The sequence below is a fragment of the Microtus pennsylvanicus genome, chromosome 11 (genome assembly GCF_037038515.1).
Source record: "Microtus pennsylvanicus isolate mMicPen1 chromosome 11, mMicPen1.hap1, whole genome shotgun sequence".
Taxonomy (NCBI): domain Eukaryota; kingdom Metazoa; phylum Chordata; class Mammalia; order Rodentia; family Cricetidae; genus Microtus; species Microtus pennsylvanicus.
Window position 1 is genome coordinate 16,202,709 of NC_134589.1, and position 13,212 is coordinate 16,215,920.

Consider the following 13,212-nt stretch of genomic DNA (forward strand, 5'->3'; position numbering starts at 1 on the left):
AAAATAACTTAAAGGAGGAAAGATTCTGGTGTGCTCTCATGATCACAGTTGCAAAAGTTTCAGTGCACAGCTGTTAGGCTCATGTACTTGGGGCAGACTATCACGGCTGGTGGGAATGTGTGACAGAGGACACCTACACTACTTCATGACAGGCAAGAAGCAGAGAGTGAAGAAGTAACTGGAGACTAGGGAGAACCTTCCAGGGGTTCCTGTCCAATGACCTACTTCCTTGAAATTTCTAGAATCTCCAAAGCAGCTAGGGACCAAGTAGTCAAGTTACAGATCTGAACTACAAATGTGGAGAGAAATTTAAAAATCTAAATGGAAGATAGATCATATTCATGAGTCTAAAGATTTCAAGGCAAAAAGTAATTTATAGTTATGAAGCACTACCAAGGAGAACAGGATTTTTTTTTAAAAAAAGAAATCAATAAGTTACATTAAAATGTAGACACATAAAGAAACGAGAGCCTCAAAATAATTTTTAATAAAAAACAAAGGTGGTAGCCTTATAGTATATAATTTTAAGATTTACTATAAGATTACTGTAATCCAGAGAATATTCAGCACTGGAAAGAATGAGCACTAAATTAATGGAACTATTAAATCCACAAAAGACCCATATTTCAATGGTTTGGATATGATTTGTTTCTTAAAGGTTCTTATGCTAAAAGGTTGGTCCCCCATATACTATCCCCATGTAATAATAATAAGAGATGGTAGGACCCTTAAGAGACAGGACTTAGTAGACAGAGATTGGGGGCATAACATTTGTGAGAAGATTAATAATAATCTGGCAGAAACTGGTTAAAAGATAATAGTCAGGAGAATAGACTGCTATAAAAGGGTAAGACTGGCCCCACTCCATTTTTTTTGCTTCTACCATTCTCTCCCCCTCTTTCTTGCATATTGGTAACACCTGGTGCTCTCACCAGATTATGATATGGACACACACATATTACATTTGATGCAATATTATTTGGACTTTCCACCATTAGAAAAATCAGTAGTATTTTTATATTTGTCTGAGAAGTTATGATGTAAACTTCTTTGCCCAAAGTATAAGATGCAAACAAGAAAACACAGTACTGACTTAACAGAGCAGAAACCTCAGAAAGGTACCTCACTCAATACAAGGTAGGAAAATTAGGAATTGTTGAAGTCCCAATGGAGTCAAGCCTGAGGAATCCAGTTTTGGAAGCCTTCTCATTCCGTTGTGTTTTGTTTATAGATGCTTTATGAGGTTTTTCACAAAGAATACTGGTCAAAATCCCTTTGCTCTTCCAGAAGAATAGAAAAAAATAGCTATTTTGAAATCTATCAAAGCACATAATTCATAGCAAAACATGCCAAAACTAGAACTCAATTCAAACTGGCAGAAGGCAAACTCCACTCCTGACATCCACACAGCAGAAAGAAAACACTCCACTGCAGCCCTATCTAGGTATCCTGTTCTACCCGATGAGAAGAAAAAGAAAATGGAAAAGCAAGCAACCAGACCAAAAGCCAAACAAAACTGAGTATATAAGTTCCCAATGAAAGTGCATATGATCATCCAAAGACTAAATATGAATCAGAGAAGAAATACTGTTTTCTTTCCTATACATCAGAGCACAGCACAACTAGAGGTATATTTCAGAAACACGCACAACAACAACAACAAACCACAGAGATGAAAACTTAGACCAGTGGTTCTCAACTTTCCTAATGCTGCAACCCTTTAATACAGTTCCTCGTGTTGTGGTAATTCCCAACCATAAAATCATTTCGCTGCTATTTCCTAACTGTAATTTGGTACTGTTAGGAATTATAATGTAAATATCAGTTTTCTCCAATGGTCTTAGGCAATTCCTGTGAAAATGTCATTCGACCTCCAAAAGGGTTGCATCCCATAGGGTAAGACTTAAACCAAATGTACTAATTTCTTAATGAACATAATCTGTCAAACGTTTTACCAAAAAAATATGAAAACTCTAAAAAAGATTATTTTAAAAAACCTATGGCCTCAGGAGTATAAAAAGAGGTTGTATTAATAAATTTTCTGTTAATTGTACAAAAGTATCTGAGATATTCAACATAATAGAGGAACAGGCTTATTTTGGCGTCCAGTTTGGTCCACTACTCTGGTCTACAAATGCAGTGAATCACTTGTGGAATTTACCCAAATAACTTTGTAAATTTTTAAATTAAACAAAGGCCTCAAAATGAAAATTATGATATGTGGTGAATATAATCTGGTTGATTAGAGACATCAACATAAAAAATCAATATTCTCTTTGTAATTTAAATAAAACGCAAATGGTATAAAAATGTATAGGATACAATCCTGTATAACCTGGCATATGAAGATACAGAAAAATCTCAACTTGAAAGGGAAAAGTCTTAGATGCAAACTCTAAGATGGTACAGATGTTGGAATTATAAAACAGATTTTAAGGCAACTATTATTAATAATGCTCCAATAAGTAGAGGTAAATATTTCTGATATGACTACAAAGATATACTTAAAATTCAGCACTCACTGTACATTTTGAGCACACCATTCTTTCTACCAGTCACATTTCAGATGTTACACATTGCCATAGATTACATATTGCACCCTGAAACTTAGTTCTATATACAAAACAAAATTCAGTCAGTCTACAGAAGGCAAGATACAAGTATCATCCAACACCAAGGCTAGAAACACAAAAGGTGATTAACTCTTATAACTTAATCATTCAACTTCCCTCATAAGAGCCCTGTATGAAAGACAGACAAATCTTGGGAAACGATTATTTCTTTTTAAAACTTATGATGTGGCAAATATTACAACTGATATTTTTAATTTTGTTGATGAAGCAAATCATCACATCCTTGATACCTAGTTTACATTCCTTTCCTTTCTGGCTCTTGGTAATTTCCCCTTCCCAATAATTCTATGTATTTTAAGTAACTTCTGATTATTTATCTATCATATATACATTTTATAGTATTAAGTTTTCAAGCTGTCTTATTCTGCCCCCTTGTGGGAAACAGCTCTTTAATCTTTTACTGTGAATAAAACATTAAATACAACTTGCTCCTCCAATGGAATAAAACACATATAGATTCTATAATAATATTACTTTAGGCTTTACTAATAGGTTCCTTCCTCATTCTTTGCCATCCAACATGGCTTTCCATTAAGATTTATAGAGGGTTTTCCCCAGGTTTTTGTGATTATCTCTTATCAGAAAAATCCAGATAATACTTTAGATCAAAATATTTCTATACATTCAATACAATTTTCAATCTTCTTAGCTGCCATGCTTTTATTCCTTTTCTTCTGTAAATACGGATAAGTAGGAAGTGACTTCTACAAGGTTTCTATTGCTGTTTAGGCAAATTATCATAATGCCTAAGTAGTCTAGTATGTTTTGACAGAAAATATGCTTGAAACTGGATATTACAATAACTTTAAAAGATTATAAATAAATTATTACAAATAAATTAAAACACAGATGAAGAAGTGGTAGGATATATTATTGACTACTTACATTATATGAATATATCAATTTTAAGTAACAATTTCAGGACATTATGTAAGAATAACCATGCTATACTTCTTAAAAGAGAACAGAAAAACCAAAACTATACGCCAGTTTTTAAAATATTCAAACTAATTTATGAATGTACATATATATCTATATACCCTTGCATATGTCAGTATGAGCTCTGAGAAACATAAAATGATGATGATGAGATTATTTTAGGTGAATGAAAGAGCAACAGCTTTGTTAAAAGTTTTTTAAGCTTATTAACATTAGAAATACAAATATGGCTAATAAATACCCACACCAATTCTAATACACCCCCAAGATCATAAAGAGTTATTGGCTAGAGAGCAAATTTCAAGTTTAATTTCCTGAAAATAAAAGTGTTACAGTTAAAAATATCAGCAAGAATGAATTGCAGAATTACAAGAGGACTATACACAAAGATGTTTCAAGAGTTCTTGTAAGTTATCATGTAAGTTCAGATCTTCCAAATACAACAAATAACAAATTCATAACTTAAATATCACAATCAAAAGCTCTAAATACATATTACCAACAGCATATAGCCAGGCATACTTGGTGCTTGTCTATAAATCCTAGCACTAAAGAGGCAGATGCAGGAGGGTCATAGCAAGTCATCACCACTCTGGTCTATCACATAGCAAGCTTCAGGTCAGTCAAGCTACATAGGAAGATCCTGTCTCAAAAACAAACTAACAGAAAGAAAAAGAAAATCAAAGCATGTAAAGCACTTTCTTATGGAAAATAATGTCATCTAGGTATGATACGATTTCCAGCACCCAAATGGCAGCTCATAACTGTCTGAACTCCAGTTACAGGGGATCTAATGACCCCATCTCCCCACTGCACAAACTGGGCACATATGTGGTATACAGACATACATGCAGGCAAACATATATACACCACAGAAAATAATAATAAAATAAAGTCATAGAAAACAGAGAGTAAATGCAATTAGATGGAGGAAACTGAAGTCCAGATCCAGAGCAGGTGTATGAAGAACAGCATAACTGCAGTTCAGTGTATCAGGCCTGGCTTACGCATAGAAGGGAGAAATGTAAGGAGCAACATCCACGATCAACAATGTGAGGATGTAGAGCACAAGTAGTCAGGCTCTTCTCCCATCTCCCACATGGATAGGGTCAAGATAAGACATCAGAGGTCTCTGCCCTAAACTGGAGCAGAGCAGAGAGCATGGGTATGTCTGAGAGAGTAAGCTAAGGCAGCAGGTTACCTCAAGACAGAAAAGATTCTCAATGTGGTCCTAAATCAAGAAAACTTCTCTTTGCAACATAAAGAGATCATTACAGAAAATCACAACCAATTACAAGGCAGAGTTTATGGAGCCCAGTCCTAATAAATATATCTACAAAACAACTACCACACCTAAGGCTCAAGAAACATTTCAGAAGAAAGGGTATAAGAATTGTAAGATCCTGAGGATCAGGAATCTCACTGTGAAGACTACAGCTCCTGGTAATATCAGAGTTGTGTTCATAAAGCTTCACCAACATGACTGTCTAAACATGAGATAAACAAGGACGACAACAACAGACATATCAAAGTGGATGAGAGAAAACACCACTTTACCTCAACCCTCCACAAAGAACTACAGGCAACTAAAGGATGCTGGAAAAGGGAGAAAGAGTCTACTTCAGGGAAGAGCATACCAGTTGGTACAGTCCTGAAAACACACATATAAGTAAAATTAAACAGACTGAACAGATTTTATTTAGTGTGTACATACACATAAACACACGTATTAAAAAATAAGAGAGTGTTTAGAAGAAGGAAAGGGAAGGAGTTGAAATGATGTAATTATATTATATTATAATCACAAAATAACAAAACTGAATAGTAGCCAGATCAGGAAAAAAGTTTAATTTAAATGCAACAAAATAAACAACAACAACAAAAAACTTAAAGGGAAATAAGCAGAAAGATTCTAAAAGAATACAACAATTTTACCATTTCTTCTTAGACAGTTATGACAACAAATATTATATTGATGAAAAATTTTAAATCCAGTATGTGGGGGCTGGAGTAGCTCAGCTGGGAGACTACTGGCCTAGTATTCATGAAGTCCTAGGAAGAATCCCCATCCTGTACCACGTAAACTGGGTGTGGTGGTGCACACCTGTAATCACTTAGGAGGAGGTGAGAGGAACAGAAGTTCAAGGTCAGCCTGAGATATGTGAGACTGTGCCTTTTAAAAAATAATAAAAAAGAAAAGAAAGAAAGAGATGGAGGGAGAGAGAAAGAGAAGGAGAGAGGAAGAGGAAAAACCAGTATGTGACTATACTCCAATGATGGTGTTAAAGTTTACTTTGATACTTTCCAAAATTAATATCTAGACATTTATCATTAATGTTGGAAAAAATTAAGTATTAATATCATTTTAAAAATGACATAAGGCCCCATTTGATTAATCAATAAACTCTAAATAAGAAATTACAATACCTAAAAGAGGCCCCGCAAAACCCCAGTCCCCAAGTGAAGTATGAAAGAATAGCTGACACTGAAAGAAATTTTACCTTGCCCAGAGCGGCTTTGGCGAGAATCTACACTCGACTGTCTTCGATCCGGTGGTTCCTCGCTTCCTCCATCTGCATTAAGTAAAAAACAGCATGAAGAGATAATGAGCTTGACCTAACTTGGGTAACATCTGTATCAAAAAGTACTATGCTTATCATTTATTTTCATTTCTTACAATTCGTATCATTAAACATTTGAGGATTTCCCTATGTAAACCAATTGCTCTTGTCCTTATTTTTGTGGGGAGGGACTTACAAAAGCTCAATGGAGGGAAAAGTGCTTTTTGCCTCCACCATACAAACACATGAAGAAATGAGGGAATTTTGTTGATTCTGAAATTCATTCACAGCATTATAGCTTAGAAGACCCGACCAAAAACAATGTCTAAATGATATACAATTGTTGCCTAAAATACGTCAAATAATTTCAAGGATTGTATATACCTCTTTCTAAAATTTTCAAAAAGCTACAAAAAATTTACATTCATAAATAATTCCACTTTGTCTTATATATCATCATAAATAAATCACAAAATAAAATTAATAGATTAGGAATTCCGTAAAGCATATGCAAAATTAAAACAAAACAAAACAGCCTAAAATCTACACTTGGTGGCACATGTCTATACTCCCAGGACACAGGAGGCTGGTGCAGAGGGAATGTAGAGAGATTAATTGCTTCAAGTAAACCTGAACATAGAGTACCAGGTCAGCCTGAGTTAAATAGCAAACAAATAAATCAGACTAAATAAAGTTAAACCTACAACTTCTTCTTACTTCGATTAAATGTAAAAGGTACTAAAGATTCAGCAGCTTACTTTATTTTATGTAATCACTTACTTCTAACTTAATAGGAACAAGAAGTAACAACTATAAGCAGGTTTTAAAAGCATTACTCTTTTTGTTTGTTTCTTTCACATGTGATCTAGGGATAAAATTCAGGTCTTTGTGCTTGTAAGGCAAGCATGTCTTACTGACTGAACTATCCCCAGCCTTGCTTTAACTTATTATTCTCAGCTAAATAAAATAAAAATTATCAAGGCTGGGTTTAAAATGCTCCTCCCATCTAGTCTATCCTTTCATGAATGTTTCCCTAGCTTAAGTCTCTCCACTGAGCTTTAGCCCCACATAACTGATGCTGTCCATTCCATCTACCTGGAATGCCGCCAGCCATCTAAAACACCACATGGTCAGAACCACACCCTAAAGCTCTTCCCACAATTCCACATGTTCCTCTTGGACCAAGTGCTACCACCAGCTATAGCTAGGTAGACCACAACTGAGAGTCACCATGCCTTTCCTTCAAATTGAATGTACACCCTCTGTTTTTACTACACTATTTTCATCTAAACCATTACCACACACTCTTCAGTTATTGCAATCTCTTCCTTACTGGTCTGTCTGCCATTTAAACCTGCACCTGGTGCAGTGTTCCCAAAATGATTTCTTATCTGAACTTCATGTTCTCTACTCTCCATCCTAACTGAAAAGTTTAATGTGCGTTCATGTCTGCCTCTTATTGTAAGATGCAATACTGCCATAGCCAGGCTGTCCTGAATTCACTTTGTAGACCAAGCTGGCCTTAAACTCAGAGATCTGCCTGCCTCTGAGTGCTGGGATTAAAGGCATACACCACACTTGACAAAGCTGGATATTTTAACTGACCAATTCAAAGTTAGAATTTGTTGTTTTTGTTGTTGTTGTTTTTAACCCTCTAGGAATTATTCCACTACAAAGTTCATGAATTAATATCCAATATGACCCCAAATCTTACAGACTTCTAACTTGTATTTCTCTTTTTAATAGTGAAACAATGGCTAAGTAGGTAAGGTACTTGTTGTACTAGAACAAGGACCTGAATCCTCAGAACCCATATAAAAGCCTGGTACATGCCTATTAACTGTAGCATTGAATGGGCAGAGGCATGCCAACCCTGAGGGCTCAGTCACCAGCCAGCCTAGCTAAAACAGTGAGGTTCCAGTTAAACTGGACACCTTGTTGCAAAAAAAGGTAGAAAAACAATTAAGGAAGATATCTTAATGTTTGGCCTCTTCACATACATAGATGAGTGCTCATGAGTATGTGTGTGTGAATGTGCAGGCATCTGTGTATACTCTTCTGAAAGCAACCACATAAACAAGACATTAATTCACTAAAAAACTAGTGAAGTTGAATGTATTTCACTGGCTATCTGGTGGTTGTGTAATCTTGTTTATATCCCACTTTTGTTATTTTGTGCATGGGAGGTAGGATGCTGGGATTATTACGCTCAGGTAGGCAGGGCCTTTTGCATGCTCAGTGAAACACTATCATTGAGTGACATCCCGGCCCATTGGCATAGTCTCTAATCTTCGTAATCATTGTAACTGTTGTTTCATTTTCTCAGATTGATTTCTAGACCTTTGTTTTTAGTTTTTAGCAGACTGATTAATCAATAGTTACTGGGTATAAATGTCTCTACATTTTCCTGTTTAAGGTTCAATGAGTTTGTTTTGATAAGTAGATAGTCATTGATTAAATACTACTTTATTATCATACTTAGATTTTTCTTCTTCTTGAACTCCAATGGCACAAATGTTAACCTTTTGCTTCTGTCCTACACATCGCTTAGGTTCCCATTTGTATGTTTGTTTCTATTTAGATTTTGATAGTTTAGGGGTTTGTTTAGATTTTGATACTTTGTATTTACACAGTTTCAGGCCATAGATTGCTGTTCTGTCTCTATCCTGCTAATGAGCCTACCAAGTATACTTTTTCTTTGGTTATTAAATTTTAGTTCTAAAATTCTTATTAGATTCCTTTTTGTGTCTCTTATTTTCTCACTAAAATTTTTGTCTTTCTATTCATTTTGAGAAGATTCATATACTCGCTGTTGAAACATTTTTTATAAGACATTTTTGTCCAGTAATTTCACTGACTCAGCCTGGTATTAACATCTCCATCTTTTCCCTTATCAACGCACGTCCTAGTTCTCTGTACATCACCTTTATGTCTAATTTGTTAATCTTTGTGTGTAATTTTAGATTATGCCTGAACTTTCTCAAAATTTTAAATATGATTTTTCAAGCCTTATTTCAACTCCTGGGAAATGTCAGTTCCATTTCTGAAAGCTTTTATTCACAGTTCCAGTTTCATCTGTCTTGCCTACATGCAAGACATGACTATGCTCTGGTCAGTGATCTCTTAGATCAATCCTGACATGTTTTTGGTATGATAATTGGGATAATTATGGTCACATCCATACTATAATCATAACTTCCTGAGGCAGCTTTCTCTACAATCTTTTCAGTGTTTTCCAGTTCCTGGTACTCCTGGAAAATGGCTGTAGTAACAGTTCCACTAACAGAGAAGGTTCTCCTCTTAGGATTTTGTCTTATGTGGGTTCCCACTGTCATTAACAAGAAGAGAAAACACAGGAGGTTACAAGGTTAGGGAGGTCTTCTACATGATCTGTCTCAGCATGAAGAGGACTCTTTTCCCCTCCTAAATCAGAACCAGAAAGCTCTTACTGAAGATGTCTCTGTCTGTACCCTGTGGCCATTTAGCTGCAATAAGCTCTAAGTAATAGATACCAGAAGGGGGAAAATCCTAAACTCATGAATGGTTCAGATCCCCCCCCCCCCCAAATCTTCCCATTGTTCCTTCCCTTTCAGTCCCGGAAGAGTTGTTCCATGCACTGCATCCAGGATAGCTGCACTCAAAAAAAAAAAAAAAAGTTAAATTGTGGTGACCCCTATTTCATGTGGACCTGGAGCTTGCCTCTACTTCTCATTATGATGTTGTCAATCTTTTTATTATGTGTTCTAAACACAAACCCCTTGTTTATGACAGGGCAAGAATTTATCTACATGTCTCTATCATCTGTCCCTAATTATCAAATTTCCAGACCATACTAACAGACCAATTCACTATAGACTCAGGCTCCAGGCACCTTAGCAGACCCAAGCTCCAAGTAAGCTCTTGTAGACCCAGAAACCTGACCCACTCACCTGCTGATTCAAGTATTCACTAATCTGCTAGAGAATCTAAGCCTACCTATCCATAGATACAACAGACAGCCTACCCAAAATCTCTGCATGAACTAAACAATAAAGAATTTTCCAACAAAAGCCAATCTATAGAGAGCAAAATAGGTACAAACATCTTCAAACTACAGACACCAATACAAGGTTGTAAGGGACATGAACGGGTGCAAGACACCACCAAAAAACAGAATTTAAAAATATTCTAAATAAAAAGAAATGTATGAACTACTTGATCAATGCTTTTGAAATGATAACCATAAAGAAGGTGCTGGGATTAAAGGCGTGTGCCACCACCGCCCGGCTAGTCTTTATGTTTTTAAGTTATCATCTTAAAATAGACTAAAATTATTTCATGGTAATTAAAAAAACAAATAGTAAGTAAAAAATAGAACAGAAAGAAATCAAAGACTATCATGAGAAAATAATGATGCCAATAAAATATAAAAGAAGGTAGCAAGAAGAAAAAGGAACAAAGGCACTAGAAAAGTAAGTTAACAAAATGGCAATAGTAATCAATTCATTATCTATCAACAGCCATGTAAATATTAACTCTTCAATCAATAGACAAAAAGTAGTTGACTGGGGGGAAATCTAACTGTATGCTGCCTGAAGAGAGACTCACTTAAACTGTAAGAACACATACAAGCTGAAAGTGAAGGTACGGAAAACTGTGTAAATAGTAATCAAAGAAGAGTAGGGGTGACTATTCTAGAATACAGGGTTTATTGAGTGCACTTTCAGAGAACCGGTTTGGGTTATTTGGTGGGGGTGTTGGTAACTCAGAAGCAGTCACACTGGACATTTTATAGCATGATAGACTTTTTGGACAATGAGGGCTGACTGAGAAGCCAAGGACAATGGCACTGGGTTTTTATCCTACTGCATGTACTGGCTTTGAGGGAGCCTAATCTGTTTAGATGCACACCTTCCTGGACCTGGATGGAGCAGGGAGGACCTTGGACTTCCCACAGGGCAGGGAACCCTGACTGCTCTTTGGACTGGAGAGGGAGGGGGAGGGGAGTGGAGGAAGGGGAGGGAAATGGGAGGTGGGGAGGAGGCAGAAATTTTTAATAATAAAAATAAATAAATAAGAAAATAGGAAAATATTCAATATAATTTAAGTTTGTATCAATATACAAGAATCTATACCAATGTAAATCACCAATAAATAATAGCTCACAAAAATAAATTGGCTGGATGTTAGTCTGATACAACTAACAACAGCTAGTTGTATGAGACACAATATACTTTAGACACTCTGGAAAACAATAGGAAAGTTTCTTAAAACTTAAAAACTGTATTCCCATATGCTCTAGCAATGGTATATCAAAAGAAATTAAATCAATATAACCTGCCCCCCTCTCTCTCTCTCTGTGTGTGTGTGTGTGTAGTTAAATGTTCACTGATGCATAATCTATTTAAATAAGGTACAGAACCAACTAACGTGTCCATAGATTGATTAAAAAAAAACTTACAAAGCACATTACTCAGACTTTTAAAAGCAACAAATCTTATTATCTGCCACAAGCATGGACATATTATGCTAACTAAAGTAAATCAGATACAGAATGAAAAATACTACATAACTCACTTATATATGGAAGCTAAAAATGCTGAACTAACTGAAAGAACATAATTGTGGTCATCAAGAACATATTGCTCAAAGGGTTTAACGTTTCAGGGTGAGACAGGGGAATATAATACTATGGTATATATATTTTGGTTTTCATCTGTAGTTCCTGGTATTTAACCCCCTCTCCAAGATAGACCACAGAAACAAACTTTCTCTTTCTCAAAATATGGTAAAGAAACTGCCCCCACCACATCTCTGACCTACTTTTGTCTTATAGTAAATCACAAGACCCTCCTCAGTCTATAACAGTGGTTCTGAACCTACAGGTCATGATCCCGTTGGGTGACAAATGACCCTTTCATAGTGACTGCACATCAGATTAATAACTAGCAAAATTACAGATATGAAGTAGCAACAAAAATAATTTTATGGCTAAACATGAGGAACTGATGGAGGAAGGTCATTGGTTAAGTAATATATAAACTGCTTGGCCCTCATAGGTTAAAACATAGGTGGGTGGAGTAAACAGAACAAAATGCTGGGAGGAAGAGGAAGTGAGCACAGAGACGCCATGCTCCCCTCTCCCGGGCAGAGGCACGCGATGAAGCAAGCCGCCAGGTTAGACATGCTGAATCTTTCCTGGTAAGACCAGTGCTCACAGATTATTAGAGATGGGTTGATCGGGATATCAGAATTAGCCAGTAAGGGCTAGAGCTAATGGGCCAAGCAGTGTTTAAAAGAATACAATTTGTGTGTTGTTATTTCAGGACATAAGCTAGCCAGGCAGCCAGGGTGCTGAGGACGCAGCCCCGCCGCTCCTATTACTACAAGGAACTGTATTAAAGAGTCGCAGCATTAGGAAGGTTGAGAATAGGACCAGTGGGTCTGTAGGAATTCTACCTCATACTCAAAACATCCTAAGAGACAAACGGCCATTTCATACCCTAAGCCAACAACATAGAACAATGTGAGATTCACCACACTCTTCAGACAGGTTTGCAATTTTTTTAACTAAAAAAATCACCTTTTTTCTAGAGTTTTCCAAGTACAGACCACATATGACCATGGGCAACTAAAACGGTGGAAAGTAAGCCATGCATAAGGAGATACTGGTGTATTAGGCTACGTTAATAAACTAAAAAATACTTTTAAAGTAAATTTGAATGTCTCCAACATAAAGGAATGAATATATAACTGTTACACACTAGTTAATTATAAAGACTATAATTCTTATTCTTCCCAAATTAGAACCAAACTTAAATTTCATTCTATTATATTTTTTTTAAAATTAAATGATATGATTGATTGATGTAGTTCTACTGTACAACAATCATAAGGACCTGTCCATACATACAGAAGGTTATTATATGGCTGATCAAAGTACAGCATCTTTTAAAAACATAAAATGTAAATAATATGAGCCTGAAAATTCCTGACAAATCATTAAGATAATATGGTGCGAGATTTAGCCTTTGTTCTATCAAAAAAATCACACAGATTATTGTGAAAAGGTTAAGGGCAGTGGAATAATAATTTTGAAT

The 13,212-nt window shown here is 35.8% G+C and overlaps 1 protein-coding gene across 10 annotated transcripts in view; it reads right to left on the reverse strand.

Annotated features, from left to right (window-relative positions):
• Nucleotides 1-13,212, reverse strand: part of Tanc2 (tetratricopeptide repeat, ankyrin repeat and coiled-coil containing 2) — a 299,825-nt gene that overhangs the window by 205,363 nt on the left and 81,250 nt on the right. For 9 of the 10 annotated variants that reach the window (XM_075990393.1, XM_075990392.1, XM_075990391.1 and 6 more), the window contains exon 3: nt 6,074-6,145. The exons of the other annotated variant lie outside the window; for it this stretch is intronic. In XM_075990393.1, the coding sequence (XP_075846508.1) occupies nt 6,074-6,145 (72 nt within the window). The remainder of the gene's footprint in view (nt 1-6,073; nt 6,146-13,212) is intronic. 10 annotated transcript variants of the gene reach the window in all.